The sequence below is a fragment of the Dama dama genome, chromosome X (genome assembly GCF_033118175.1).
Source record: "Dama dama isolate Ldn47 chromosome X, ASM3311817v1, whole genome shotgun sequence".
NCBI lineage: Eukaryota > Metazoa > Chordata > Mammalia > Artiodactyla > Cervidae > Dama > Dama dama.
Genome location: NC_083714.1, coordinates 32,386,033 through 32,398,121, shown reverse-complemented (window position 1 = coordinate 32,398,121; position 12,089 = coordinate 32,386,033). Strand labels below are relative to the sequence as shown.

The following is a 12,089-nucleotide window of genomic DNA, read 5'->3' as shown; positions in this document are numbered from 1 at the left end:
ATGGGTGTGTAGAATTTCAGCTTGGGAAGTATTTAAAAAATCTGGCTATAGTTTTTTTTTCCTGAGCTAGGTTTTGTGTGATAACATTTAGAAGTAAAAAAATTCTTTCACTATTTAAAAAATCTGGCTATATTTTTTCCTGAGCTAGGTTTTGTGTGATAACTTTTAGAAGTAAAACAATTCTTTTACATGCAACTTAAAATATTGTCAACAAAAACCAGTTCCTTAACCAGGTAGCATTACTATAAACACCACAGTAATTTATATTTCTTCTGCTATGTTACACATGAAATAGCTGCATTGTCTCTTCAGTGTGAAATTGCTCTGTTTTTTTTAACTTACCCTGTCTACTATTTCCTACTCCTTCTATTAGGGATGATTTCAACCTGCCCAGGTTTCAGCAATATTTTTTGATTCACCTGAGAAAAGTGTTATTTTTTTTCAGTATTTTTTTCTGAAGTATAGTTGATTTACAATATTGTGTTAGTTTCAGGTATGCAGTAAAGCTATATATATATATAAATATATATATATATATATATGATGTCATTTATAAGTATGAATACCTTCATAGAGGAAAATTAGATTAGAAAAGCAAAAATAAGAAAAAGTCACCCTTAATCCCACCATCTTGCTGTAACTACTATTAACATTTAGCGTGGTACCTTTCAGACCTTTCTTTTGTGCAAATCTATTTATGTAAATAATTTCTTTCTCTCTTTTTGCAAAAATGGGTCACTCTGTTTTCTTGCTTGCCTTTTTTCACTCAACAATACATTAGAAGCATATTCCCATGTCATCAGATATATATTTACATAATCATTCAAAATGACCATTTAGTATTCCATTTATGAATATACTATATGATATTTTGCCAAATGCTTCTTCTCGGACATCTAAGTTGTTAGATTTCCCCCTGTCCCTGAATTCTAACTGTCCTGAGTCCATTACTGTTCTAAGAATTTAATTTGGATACAAGAAGAATCTGAGATCATTCTATAACTTCCACCTTACAACAACTTCTATGTGTAGCTAAAGAAATTATCTGGGTTGATATAATACCAAAGCCTTAAAAGTGACAGTTTCTTCTAAAAAACAGAGAGTGAACACCATGGAGACAATTGGCAGAAATATTTTTCAGTTATTTTCTCAACATAATTTTTGCTGTCAACGAGGAAGCCTTGTGAAAAACAGAGAACTTAGTAAAGGTGAAGTGGAAAGATGAGGTTTGGAGCCAGACAGTCTGGCTTTGAATCTGGTTTCTGTCACTCACTATCTGGGGGACCTTAGAGGAGTTGTTTAGCCTAAGTCTTTGTTTTCTGATATGTAAAATAGGGATAAAATATTTATTTCATTAATTACCAGGAGGATTAGCAGTATCATACGTAAAGAGCCTAACACAGTGCCCGATACAAGAGTATACACTAGACATACTAGCTATTTTACTATTTTACCTTTTCCTTAACGTACCAAGGAAACTGCATATTTTCAAAAATGTCACTAGCTTAAATGTCTTTGATAAGAATCGTGAAGTAGCTTTGTGATAAGAACAGAACGATCACTAGAGTGGTAAGCAAGATACTGTTACCAGAAGTGTTTGTTCCAGCTTCTGAAGAACCCTGAGCAAGGGGATCACAATGTGGTTCTTGGCATACTGTGGTTTCAGTGATGAATTTCAGATATAGGATCGAGAAGGAACACCAAGCCCTTGACCTTGCCATTATGAACTTTATGAAAGCATTTAAAAGCACCACTGGACACACATTCTGGGAGCTAGTAAACAAGTTTTGGCTATGTGAAAATGACTATTGGATAACTTCTACAATGTTCACTGTTGGCCAAAATGGACATATTGTCCTGTCTTATGGACTAGGATTCATTTTGAGGTTCTCAAAGATGACGCCACGGTTCTCTATAAAAACTTGCCTTGCTCTACAGCCTCAACAGGGAAGAGCAATTCAAGACCATTTCAAATGAAAAGACCTAATAGGGGAAAGTAGGAACAGACAGGGCAAGGTGCTGAGTAGGATCAGAAACAAGGTGACTCGAGAACAAAGTCTACAGATAATGAATTTTAGGCAGATTTGCAAATAAGGATAGTACATGCTCTGTAAATAGCAGTTGTTGCCACAAGCCAAAGGGCAATATTTACATGAATCCGGTGGCAAGGTCTGTGGACCAAGCCTTGACCTTTCCAGCGAAACTTATACTTGGTAGCACTTTCAGCCACGTCATCTTGCAAAGGAAGGATCACATAATACATACATGGAAAATTGCCAAATACAAATATGTTTTGTTACCCCAAATTAATTTCTAAATTCTTTTTTTTTTTTTCGGAACTGGGAACACATGTTCCCACAGAAAAGGTGTTATGAAAGTATGTGAGTTCCCCACATCTCCTCACAAAAGTGCATTTAGACCACTACTTTAACTGAAATACCATACCCTGGAAATGAGAAAATCAATCGAATAAAGTACTCTTGCAAGCAGGAACACATCAATACACAAGGAATGTTTCTTGAGACTTTCTTTGTGGATGCCCCAGGCAATGAAAAGGGGAATTCTATCCTCCCATAGCTGCAATTTGGTGATAAAGAACTCTTCCATTGCCCTTGTCTGGAAGGGTCCTTCTCAAGTCAGGTGGATCCATGTACTATAGCATCCGTCTCTTTCCGTGCTTCTTGAATTTTCCCACCAGACAACTTAGTGAGTTGAACAGCTAGTGGGGAAGGGGTAGGATATTCAATTAGAAGTTTCAAACTATCACTATCATTTGGAGACACTTCAAACTCTGCAGTTCATTCTTTAATACATTTGCACATTTTAATTAAAAAAATAGTGTTTAGAATGACCTGTCAAGTAAATTAATTCCATCCCACTTTTGGATTGCAGTTGATGCTTCAGAAAAAGGAACGATTTTTAATATTGAGACTCCATATACCTGTTGGATAGTACACATGTGTACTTCAGGGTGAGAAATGTAGGCACTAGGGGCAAAATCTAAAGTAAATGAGGAGAACATAATGAAAGTAAAATCAGAGAAAAGCTAGCACCACCAGCCTGTCCTTTCTTCTCAGCGGCACACTCCTTCCATCTTCTGTGTTTTGCTCTTTGCTCTTTCCTTTTCTCTGTTCAAAACCAGTCCCAGGACAGGATCTCACACTCATTCACACTAAGGTGTAAATGATCAACAATAGCCAAAATGTCACATGGCCTTTGGACATTAACGAGTCAGAGCTTTAAAACAAAAAATGAATTTAGGGTACTATCCCAAGGAGAAAGGGATATATTTGGGGGGTAATTGTGTGCTTTCCTGCTTTTTGCAGAAATCACACTCGATTTCAGATTCATAATTCAGGAAGGTGTGTTGAGGGAAATTAATCATGACTTCTTTCCACTTTGGAAAATACTTGCCTCTTTTTGGAAATTTTAGTTTTGTGATTGTTGCTTGGTATACTGTGTTCTATATGTTTTGTTATCTTTTTTCCCTAATGACTGAATTTTAAGACTAAGATGTAAATCTTTCTGTTATTGATCAAAATAAATGGGTGGGGAGAAACAGAAACAATAATATTTAATAACTGATATTTGCATACCCTTTACCAAATTCCTTTGTACCCACGATCTTGCATATGATTGGTGTTGACTTACTACCAAGTAACAACAGGGATATGAATAAAACAAAAAACCCCCCACAATAACTCAATCTAATTATTAATATTAGGCACCTAACATGAATTGCCCCAGGTTCTGTGGGGACCTTGACCTTGCCCCCCAGGACTTTTAAAATTCAGGAGTGAACGCAAAAGAAGGGCTTCTGTACACTGGCCATCTAAGAGATAGCAGAGTTGAAAACAGATCGAGTCACGCTTTGCCTTCTAAGTGAACATCTGCAGCTGCAATCAAGAGATTCAAGGAATGCTTCTTTTGCAGAATTTACAAAGGTGGGAAGGGCACCACCGGTTCCCCTTTGGGAACCTCGGAAAGGGCAGTCCCGTGAGGGGCTCTGGGCTTGCAAATGGTGAGACAGACCTTCCACAGTAGAGTTATGAGCAGAGGAAAAGTTCTTTGTGCAAGAAGGGGAGAGCGCCCCGAGGTACAAAGAGCAGATTTAAGGGGAAGAGGATTCCTTCTGCACACATCTGCGAGGGGAGCTCGGGCTGACTGTTGGGGGCGTGTGGGGAACGAGATTTTCAGGGGGCCGCGGGCTGTGGGTTCCCGCCCCCACCCCTGTCCGCGCCCCACGCTCCGGCAACAGTTGGTCGTGCGGGGCCGCCCCGGCTCGGAGTGGGGAGGGGGAGTCTCGCGATCGTTCGGGGGGGGGGGCGGAGGAAGGGGGGAGGGTGACGGGGGGAGGCCATGACGTAGGGTGGGTGGACGGAAGTGGGGCAGGGTTGAGGGTTATTTAAAGAAGGGGGGCCCGAACGAAGGGGTTGGAAGCGAGTGATTCCCCACCCCTGCTCCATCCAGCTCGTTCCAGTGCAGACACTGCCGCCGCCCCGGAGCCCTCGTCCCCTTGCTCGTCCCCCTCCTCGTTCCCGCTCCAACGCCATGGAGCCGGACACCGCCGCAGTGGCGGGCACCGTGGCAGCCTCTGATGCGACCGCCGCGATCGTGCTCCTAGAGGACGATCAGCCGGGGCCGTCCACCTCTAAGGAGGAGGGAGCGGCCGCCGCGGCCACCGAAGCCACCGTGGCCACGGAGAAGGACGAGAAGAAGAAGGAGGTAAATAGGAAGGGGGTGTGTATGCGGTGGACAAATCCCGCGCCGGGCCCCTCCGAGGGGCCCAAACCTTGACCTTTGGGCGCCGACAGGTACCCGCAGAGCTCGGCGGGGCTGGGGGCGGCGGGCGCGCGGGGTGGGGGCGGCGGAACAGTCTCGGCTTCGCTCCCCTCCCCCTTCCCTTCTCGCCGCCGGGAGGGCGGGGGCGGGGCGCGGGCGCGGCGCGGGGTGGCTGGTTCCCGTTATCCCGGGGCTGGGGGGCTGGGGAGCCCCCCAACAGCCCCCGGCCCCCTTCGCGTTCCCGGAACTGGGGTAACGGGGTGGGGGATGGGGCCGTGCAGGAAAAAGCCTCCGCCTCTCCCTCTCCTCTGGCTCTCTCTCCCCCTCTTCCCGTCGGCCTCTGCCTGGGAAATCTGGGCCCTTCAATCCCACACTCGCGCAAAAGGGGTTTTGCTGGAGGCTTATTTTTTTAAAATTTGAATTTCCAGGTGCCGGTGGTGGGGAGGCGGAGGACGAGAGGAGAGACTTTTTCCATCTTTGATTGGCAGTGTCGGCCCCTTGGGTGGCAGGGAAAAAAAGAAAAAAAAATCATCTCTTGTTCGTTTGGTCCCCGCCTGCTGAGTGAGGCGGGGGTGTCACCCCGAGAAAATGAGCTCTCGGCGTTGTACCCCCGCCCCCTTCCAATCCAAACCCCAAACTGAGGCACCGTGGACGCTGACTTAGGAAAATTTCCAACGTGTGCACCCTCACCCTCTCCTGCCCCGCCCCCGACGGTATAGTGTTTCACTCCAGGGCCACCCAAATGGTCCCCCAATCCGGCCCCAAGCCTTCCAGGCTTCCGCCTCTCTTTCCTAGTGGGCGCTGCTGGCTCCTGGACACACGCAGGTTTTTTTTTTTTTTTTAAATTTTTTTAAAACTCAGCCTCGCCAGAATGAACTGCTGCTACTGTACATAAGGGGACCGCTCTGACACCTATTAAAGCCAGATCCAGAAAAATGTGTATTATCTCCGTAAGGCATATGTCGTATGGACCGAGACGTGCAAATAAAAACTAGGAAACTCGCTGAAAAATTAAGATAAAGAATAGGATGGGGCATAAGGATGTTTCATGTATAATAAAATTGCTTATGGCTGGATTTTTTTCCATTTACGAGTAGACATATCGCAATTTAAAAAAAAAAGGTAGGTAATGAGAATTATGCTTTAGTGATCTCCAGTGGCTTTGTCTGAATCATTATATGATACTATACGACCAAATGAAAAGCTTTTGAGGGAAATTAACACCTTTCGCTCTGAATTAGAGTAATTTTAAATTAAGCAGTTGCTTAAGTGACATATTTTACTATTACAAGGTTGACTAAACAGAAAGACAATTGTAGTGCTAAGTGAAAACCATAGAAAACATACGCATTTTAAGATCTGTGTGGTACTTGATCGGTAAGACAATATCAGTGATTAAAGCTGGGCCAAATACCAAGCATCAATATAAATCAATGTTGGGAAATTTCAGCAGCGTGTCTAGGTGCCTTTTATTCCCTAGACTGGACGAATGTAAGTGCTCACCCGTCTTTTGTACGGCAATCAAGGTTCTCGAATCTCCAGGGTGTATTAAATTTTTTGGATTATGAAGAGATTGGGAATCAATAGAAAACCTGTATAATCACTGAGTTGAGGCATAGATATTGATGTAACTCTGTGGCCTCATCAGAAATTGCCCTAATAGTACCTCATTTGTCCGTTCAGCACAGGGAAATGAGATGCTGCCTGGAACTTACTTCCTGGATATCTGAAGTTTACTACTTTAGTCACTGCTTCTTTTTTATTTTTAATTTTTCCTTGAAAATCTGAATAGCCAAAACATCTGCTTAAGTGCTTTCATTTGTACCATTCCTTCAAATAAAGTAATCTGGTACTTCCCCCCATTCTAAATATTTACACGCTGCCTTGACGCCTTAACTGGTGTCCTAAAAAGTGCAGATTAAATGCCTTTTTCTTATGTGTGTCAGTTATTGTACTCTGACAGTGATACAAAGGCATTTAAGACCTAAGAGGTTGTTTCCCCTCAATTAAATAACCATCTCCCAGACATTTCAATATTGTGTTGATTTTTTTTTTCATAATTTTTCAGTCTCCTCCCTCAATTGTCAGACTGTTGCCCAGTCACTCAGTGGTGTCCAACTCTTTGTGACCCCATGGACTGCAGCATGCCAGACTTCCCATGGCCATCTCCCGGAGTTTGCTCAAACTCATGTCCATTGAGTTGTTGATGCCATGCAACCATCTCATCCTCTGTTATGATAAAGGACGTAGATGTACCAAAACATTTCAAATAAAACAAATGTAAAATACAGAATTACTAGTGATCCACTAGGGGGAGGGAAATCACCTGAACGCCCAGCAGAAGGGCGATTCCTGCAGTGGAACTGAAGTTTCAGTCCCTGGCTTTGGCCATTCCTCTTGCTGTTGCCAGGGTGTCTTCTTCAAGTGGTGGTTCCCAAGTCGTTTGCTGCTGCTTTTACTCTCTGTAGAATGGGAAGCCAGATTATCAATCATGCTGAAATTGTGTGTATATTAAATAAAAGAAAATAGTCGCTGAATGAGAGCATTTTCATGATGCATAAAGTAGCTGAGAGTGGATTGTCTTCTGAAATTTAGCTAAGAAGGGCATTTTTGCTTACCTTCTGGTTCTTTTTTTTTTACCTTCTGGTTCTTTAACTTCCTTTTTCTAAGTGACAGTTGGATAACCCAACGCCATGAAAATTGGAGTTGGTATTTTTGGTAATGTCAAGAAAAAGGTCATGGTCTTTAAAACAGGACATCTTGGTGATGTTGTGTTGCATTCTTATAGCATCTAGACTACCAGATGAGAAAACCCATAAGGAATTCATTAGAATATCTTAGTCACCTTTTATATTTCCTGGGATGAGAGGTACATTTGCAAAAACATACACATACAAAAATGGGAAGATTTTGAAGGTAGATATTTTAAAATTTGTTGTGAAAGATAGTGCCAATTAAGTAATTGGCTACTGCTTTAAATGGCAATGCTCACGATTAGGAATTTTAATTATCATATAATTAAAATTTTATGATATTCTACTACAAGGTAAGGAAAAAGTAACAAGTGTTTTTCGAATAGTAAAGCTTTAGTTTTCTGTAAGTGAAATTTGCATTCCACATTATTAGATATATACTTAGGTATTTGAGGAGAGGTAATTTTTGAAACTTGTAAAGTTGATTTCATTTAGCTTTTCAAGGAACGATAAAGGATTTTCTTATCCAATTTTCTTTACTTTTTGCTTTGAAAATAAAAGAGGGTTTCTAGCATATGTGACAGTTTGAAAGTGTGGTATTGAGGGCATTTGAGTAGTTTCTATTCTCATCCATCCATAATTACATTCAAAACATCCCACATATATACGTATGAGATGCTGTAAATCAAGACGGCTGTTATTGGGGCTAAGAATAACTGGACAGTATCTAATCAGTGCTCCAAAGGAGAACCCTGATCAGGGTCAAATTCCATAATCTTAGTTTGGATTTCCTCAAAATAGAAATTTTAGTAAATGTTGGAAAACATTTATTAACTACCGGAGCCAGATTTTTCTTGTTTAAGATCACATTCTTCCATTGATTTATGACCTAAGCTTTTAGGAACATGCTGTTAAAAGTCATGCTCAAATGGACATAATTTCTTTAGTTTTCACAGATTTGTGTTTTGACTTTGCAGTCTGCGTTAAAACTCAAATGCCCTCCACTTTGGTACTAATGGGTAGATTTATATTTTTATTATTTTATTTCTTGATTTCTTTCAGGGATGGAGGTATATTCTACATATCTGTTTATAAGTGCAAGCTTGTCTTTAAAAAGGATAGGGTACCTGACATAACCCCCTGGATAATTTCAGTATTTTTAGGTAGCTGATTTATGTTACTATTCATTAAATTACAGTGTTTTAAATATCAAAGGTTAATAATTAATAGCCCTGAGAAACTGCTTCTACAAGATATTCATGTATATACTTTTAAAAGGTTTTCTGTCCAGTTGGAGAAAATTAACATAAACCAGAAGTTTGAAACTACTGTTTCATTGTTTCAAATATAAATGATCACACTGCAGTACATAAAAGTTTTAATGTTACAATTAAAATATAAAAACAATATTAAAAAATTACATCTTTTCAGGAGCAGAAACCACAGTCTTTTCTCATGAAAGTTTGGCTTGTTTCCATTACATAAAGAAGCACCTTTGAGAATTAATATTTACTTTCCTTGAATTCTTTGGTTTGTGGTTGAAAATATCCTAGGTTTTGAATCTCCTCTTCAGTGGTTATGCACTTCTTTCACTTTACACAATAGGTGAAAAGGCTCATTTTCCCACCTTTTGGTTTTTATTTTAATTAGTATTATTTCTCTGGCTTTACAGTTCTTTGGATTTTTTTTAATTGGACCTCAGGTGCACAGAACTGGATTAATCATAAGCCCTGTTCATGACATGCTCTCATCATTGGTCCATGCATGGCCCATGTGGATTTATTTATTTAGTATTTAATTACTTTTTATTTTCTTCAAATGAGAATGCTGACCTTGCTTTGCAATTTGATGATTTATTTTCTTTGAAATTCTAGAAAAACGTTTCTCCATTTCAACTCAAACTTGCTGTTAAAGCTTCTAAATCTGAAAAGGAAATGGATCCAGAATATGAAGAGAAAATGGTAAATATGTTCTTGGGTAGAAGAGTGAATACAGCAGTTGATTTTTATAGAGGAGATGTGAAAGATTAAAAAATACATGTGTGTATATGATGAATACAGAATCATAGACTTTAGAATTAAAAAGTAATTTAATATATAATCCATCATAATAGATTTTTGTGGGATAAATGAATCTCCTCATTTTCAGATGAGGAAATAGAGTATCAGAGAAATGATATGGAATAGTTGAGACCAGAAGCCACATCTCTTCATTTTTGTTTAGCCCTCTTTACCCCATAATAGGATGTTTTATGCTAGAAATATTTTATCCACAAAGTGAAAATATAAGTGGCAATATCAGTATGGCTGAGAGAAAGCAGGTCACAAAACCAGCCTGGTATTTTTTTTCCTCTCTCTCTCTCTCTGCTCTGGATATGTGAATGAATGCTCCATATTATGAAACATGTAATATATCTTTTTGAGGGAAGGCTAATTGCCCAGTGTATGAAAATATTACACATTTAAGCAGTATAACCTTAGATATACCTACCTAGTGCTTTGCTGTACATTTCATTATTTAATTTTACCTCACGAAAACCCATATTTTAGCTTTAATTTTAACTGGACTTTTATGCCTTGGGATTTTTCAAAACCAGTGAACTTGGTTAACTGAAAAGAGAAATAAATGAGTAGTTGGAACTGAATTTTTTTTTGTCAAGGAGTTGTTTTTGAAAGTAAGTAGAAATGAAGTACATTTTTCGGTCGTTTGTAGTGATTTTACAGAACTCAGTGCCTTAACACTTAAGGCCACATCTAACGTGGACAAGTTAATGTTTTAACAACTCTAGAAACAACATTCCAGTGAGGATAACATAAAATGGAAAGATTTTGGCCTCCTTCCAGCTACTGGTCTGAATGTATTTGTCTAATTCTTGTATTTATGGTAATGAATTCTTGGAAGATTCTTATGTTATTAATTATGCATCCTTCATTGGTAATCAAATATTGTCTACCCTGTGGTTAGAAAGTGACTGGGAATTAAAAAATCACCTTTGTTTTTTTCTTTATCTAGAATTATAAATAGTCTTTTGATCTTTTAAGATGTTTTTAGTGAAAAAATTTTATTGCATTTATTTGTATAAGCTATATGACCTTTTAAAATTTATTTAGAATTTATAACATACACTTTTGAATTGCTAATGTGTATTAACTGTTTCAGTTATATGTGTGTGTGTATTTTTTTTCTCTTAAGTCCTCACTTTCAGGAGAAACTTTATATACTTTTAGCATAAACCACAATTCTGCAGATCACTATACTTGAAGAGAGAAATGTATTGTACCAAATCATTGAAAATATTTTGAGAGAAGATGACACTATATTCTGAGTTTTAAATTATTTCTAGATGAAAATTCTTGGCTTTCCAAACCATTCAGAATTTGCTTTTTGACCCCAATACTTTAAGCAGAATACTTATTATTGAGGCATTTATTAAGCCTGTCAAATCACTTGGCTTCTATTCAGACAATCTGAAAATATCATTTCCAAATTCTCCTTATTAGCTGTGGGAGCTTGGGCAAGTTACTTACCCTCTGTGGGCCTCAGTTTTATTTTTTATCATCAGTAAAATGGGGATAATACTAGTACCTACCTCATAGATTTATTAAAAGAATTAAATGAGTTAGTATGTTTAAAGTACTTAGAGTGTAGTACAAATTAATTGCAATGTGTGTATTTGTTAAATTTTGAAAGAACACAAAAGGAAATCATTACTTTTTCTTTTGTCTTGTAAATTAGAAAGCAGATCGAGCAAAGAGATTTGAATTTTTACTGAAGCAGACAGAGCTTTTTGCACATTTCATTCAACCTTCAGCACAGAAATCTCCAACATCTCCTCTGAACATGAAATTGGGACGCCCTCGAATAAAGAAAGATGACAAGCAGAGCTTAATTTCTGTTGGAGAGTATGTTGGCATCTCTCTAACTTTCTTCCCTCCTTTCTTCCTGCCCTTCATACTTGCCTTCCTTCTTCATGTATTTAGTGTGATTTTATATCCAAAAAACAAGGTTATCACCTGTGTAAATATGTTTTAGAGACAATATTTTTTTTTCTCAATAGAAGTCAACCAATAAAAATGTCAGCTGGTTTTTATCAACTTTTATGCAAGACTCTAGATAACTTTTTTTTTCATAAAAGATATTAACAGAATATACTGACTTAATTGACACCTTAGCATTTGGATTGAATATGAAGATATTTCTTTTTCTGTTTCAGCTACCGTCACAGGCGCACAGAACAAGAAGAAGATGAAGAGCTCCTCTCAGAGAGTCGGAAAACATCTAATGTGTGTATTAGATTTGAAGTGTCACCTTCGTGTAAGTACCTCATCATGTTGATGTTTTTTGTTTTCAGTTTAGTTTTAGAAAAATTTTACTTGGTTGTACTAATGAAAGTATGTGAGCCTTGATTTTTTTTTTTCAGATGTGAAAGGAGGACCACTGAGAGATTATCAGATTCGAGGACTGAACTGGTTGATCTCTTTGTATGAAAATGGAGTCAACGGTATTTTGGCTGATGAAATGGTAAGGAGTTGGTAGCTAAAAACACATTCTCATTTATCAATAATTTTATGTAAATTTGAAATACCCGAGCTGAAATTCCCACCCGCCCCGGAG

General features: G+C 38.7%; 1 protein-coding gene and 1 non-coding gene across 6 annotated transcripts in view; one reads left to right on the top strand and one right to left on the bottom strand.

Annotated features, from left to right (window-relative positions):
- Positions 1-4,408: 4,408 nt before the first annotated feature.
- Positions 4,409-12,089, top strand: part of SMARCA1 (SWI/SNF related, matrix associated, actin dependent regulator of chromatin, subfamily a, member 1) — a 70,497-nt gene continuing 62,816 nt past the window's right edge. For 3 of the 5 annotated variants that reach the window (XM_061135951.1, XM_061135953.1, XM_061135954.1), the window contains exons 1-5: positions 4,410-4,725; positions 9,350-9,436; positions 11,211-11,377; positions 11,689-11,789; positions 11,896-11,996. In XM_061135951.1, coding sequence (XP_060991934.1) covers positions 4,552-4,725; positions 9,350-9,436; positions 11,211-11,377; positions 11,689-11,789; positions 11,896-11,996 — 630 coding nt within the window. In that variant the 5' untranslated portion in view covers positions 4,410-4,551. Of the gene's footprint in view, positions 4,726-9,349; positions 9,437-11,210; positions 11,378-11,688; positions 11,790-11,895; positions 11,997-12,089 lie in introns of all 5 variants that reach the window. The other 2 variants (XM_061135952.1, XM_061135955.1) reach the window with 1 other exon arrangement.
- On the bottom strand, positions 9,166-9,236 carry LOC133053352 (small nucleolar RNA SNORD112). Its single transcript, XR_009692265.1, has one exon. It is a non-coding gene; the product is annotated as a small nucleolar RNA SNORD112 (small nucleolar RNA).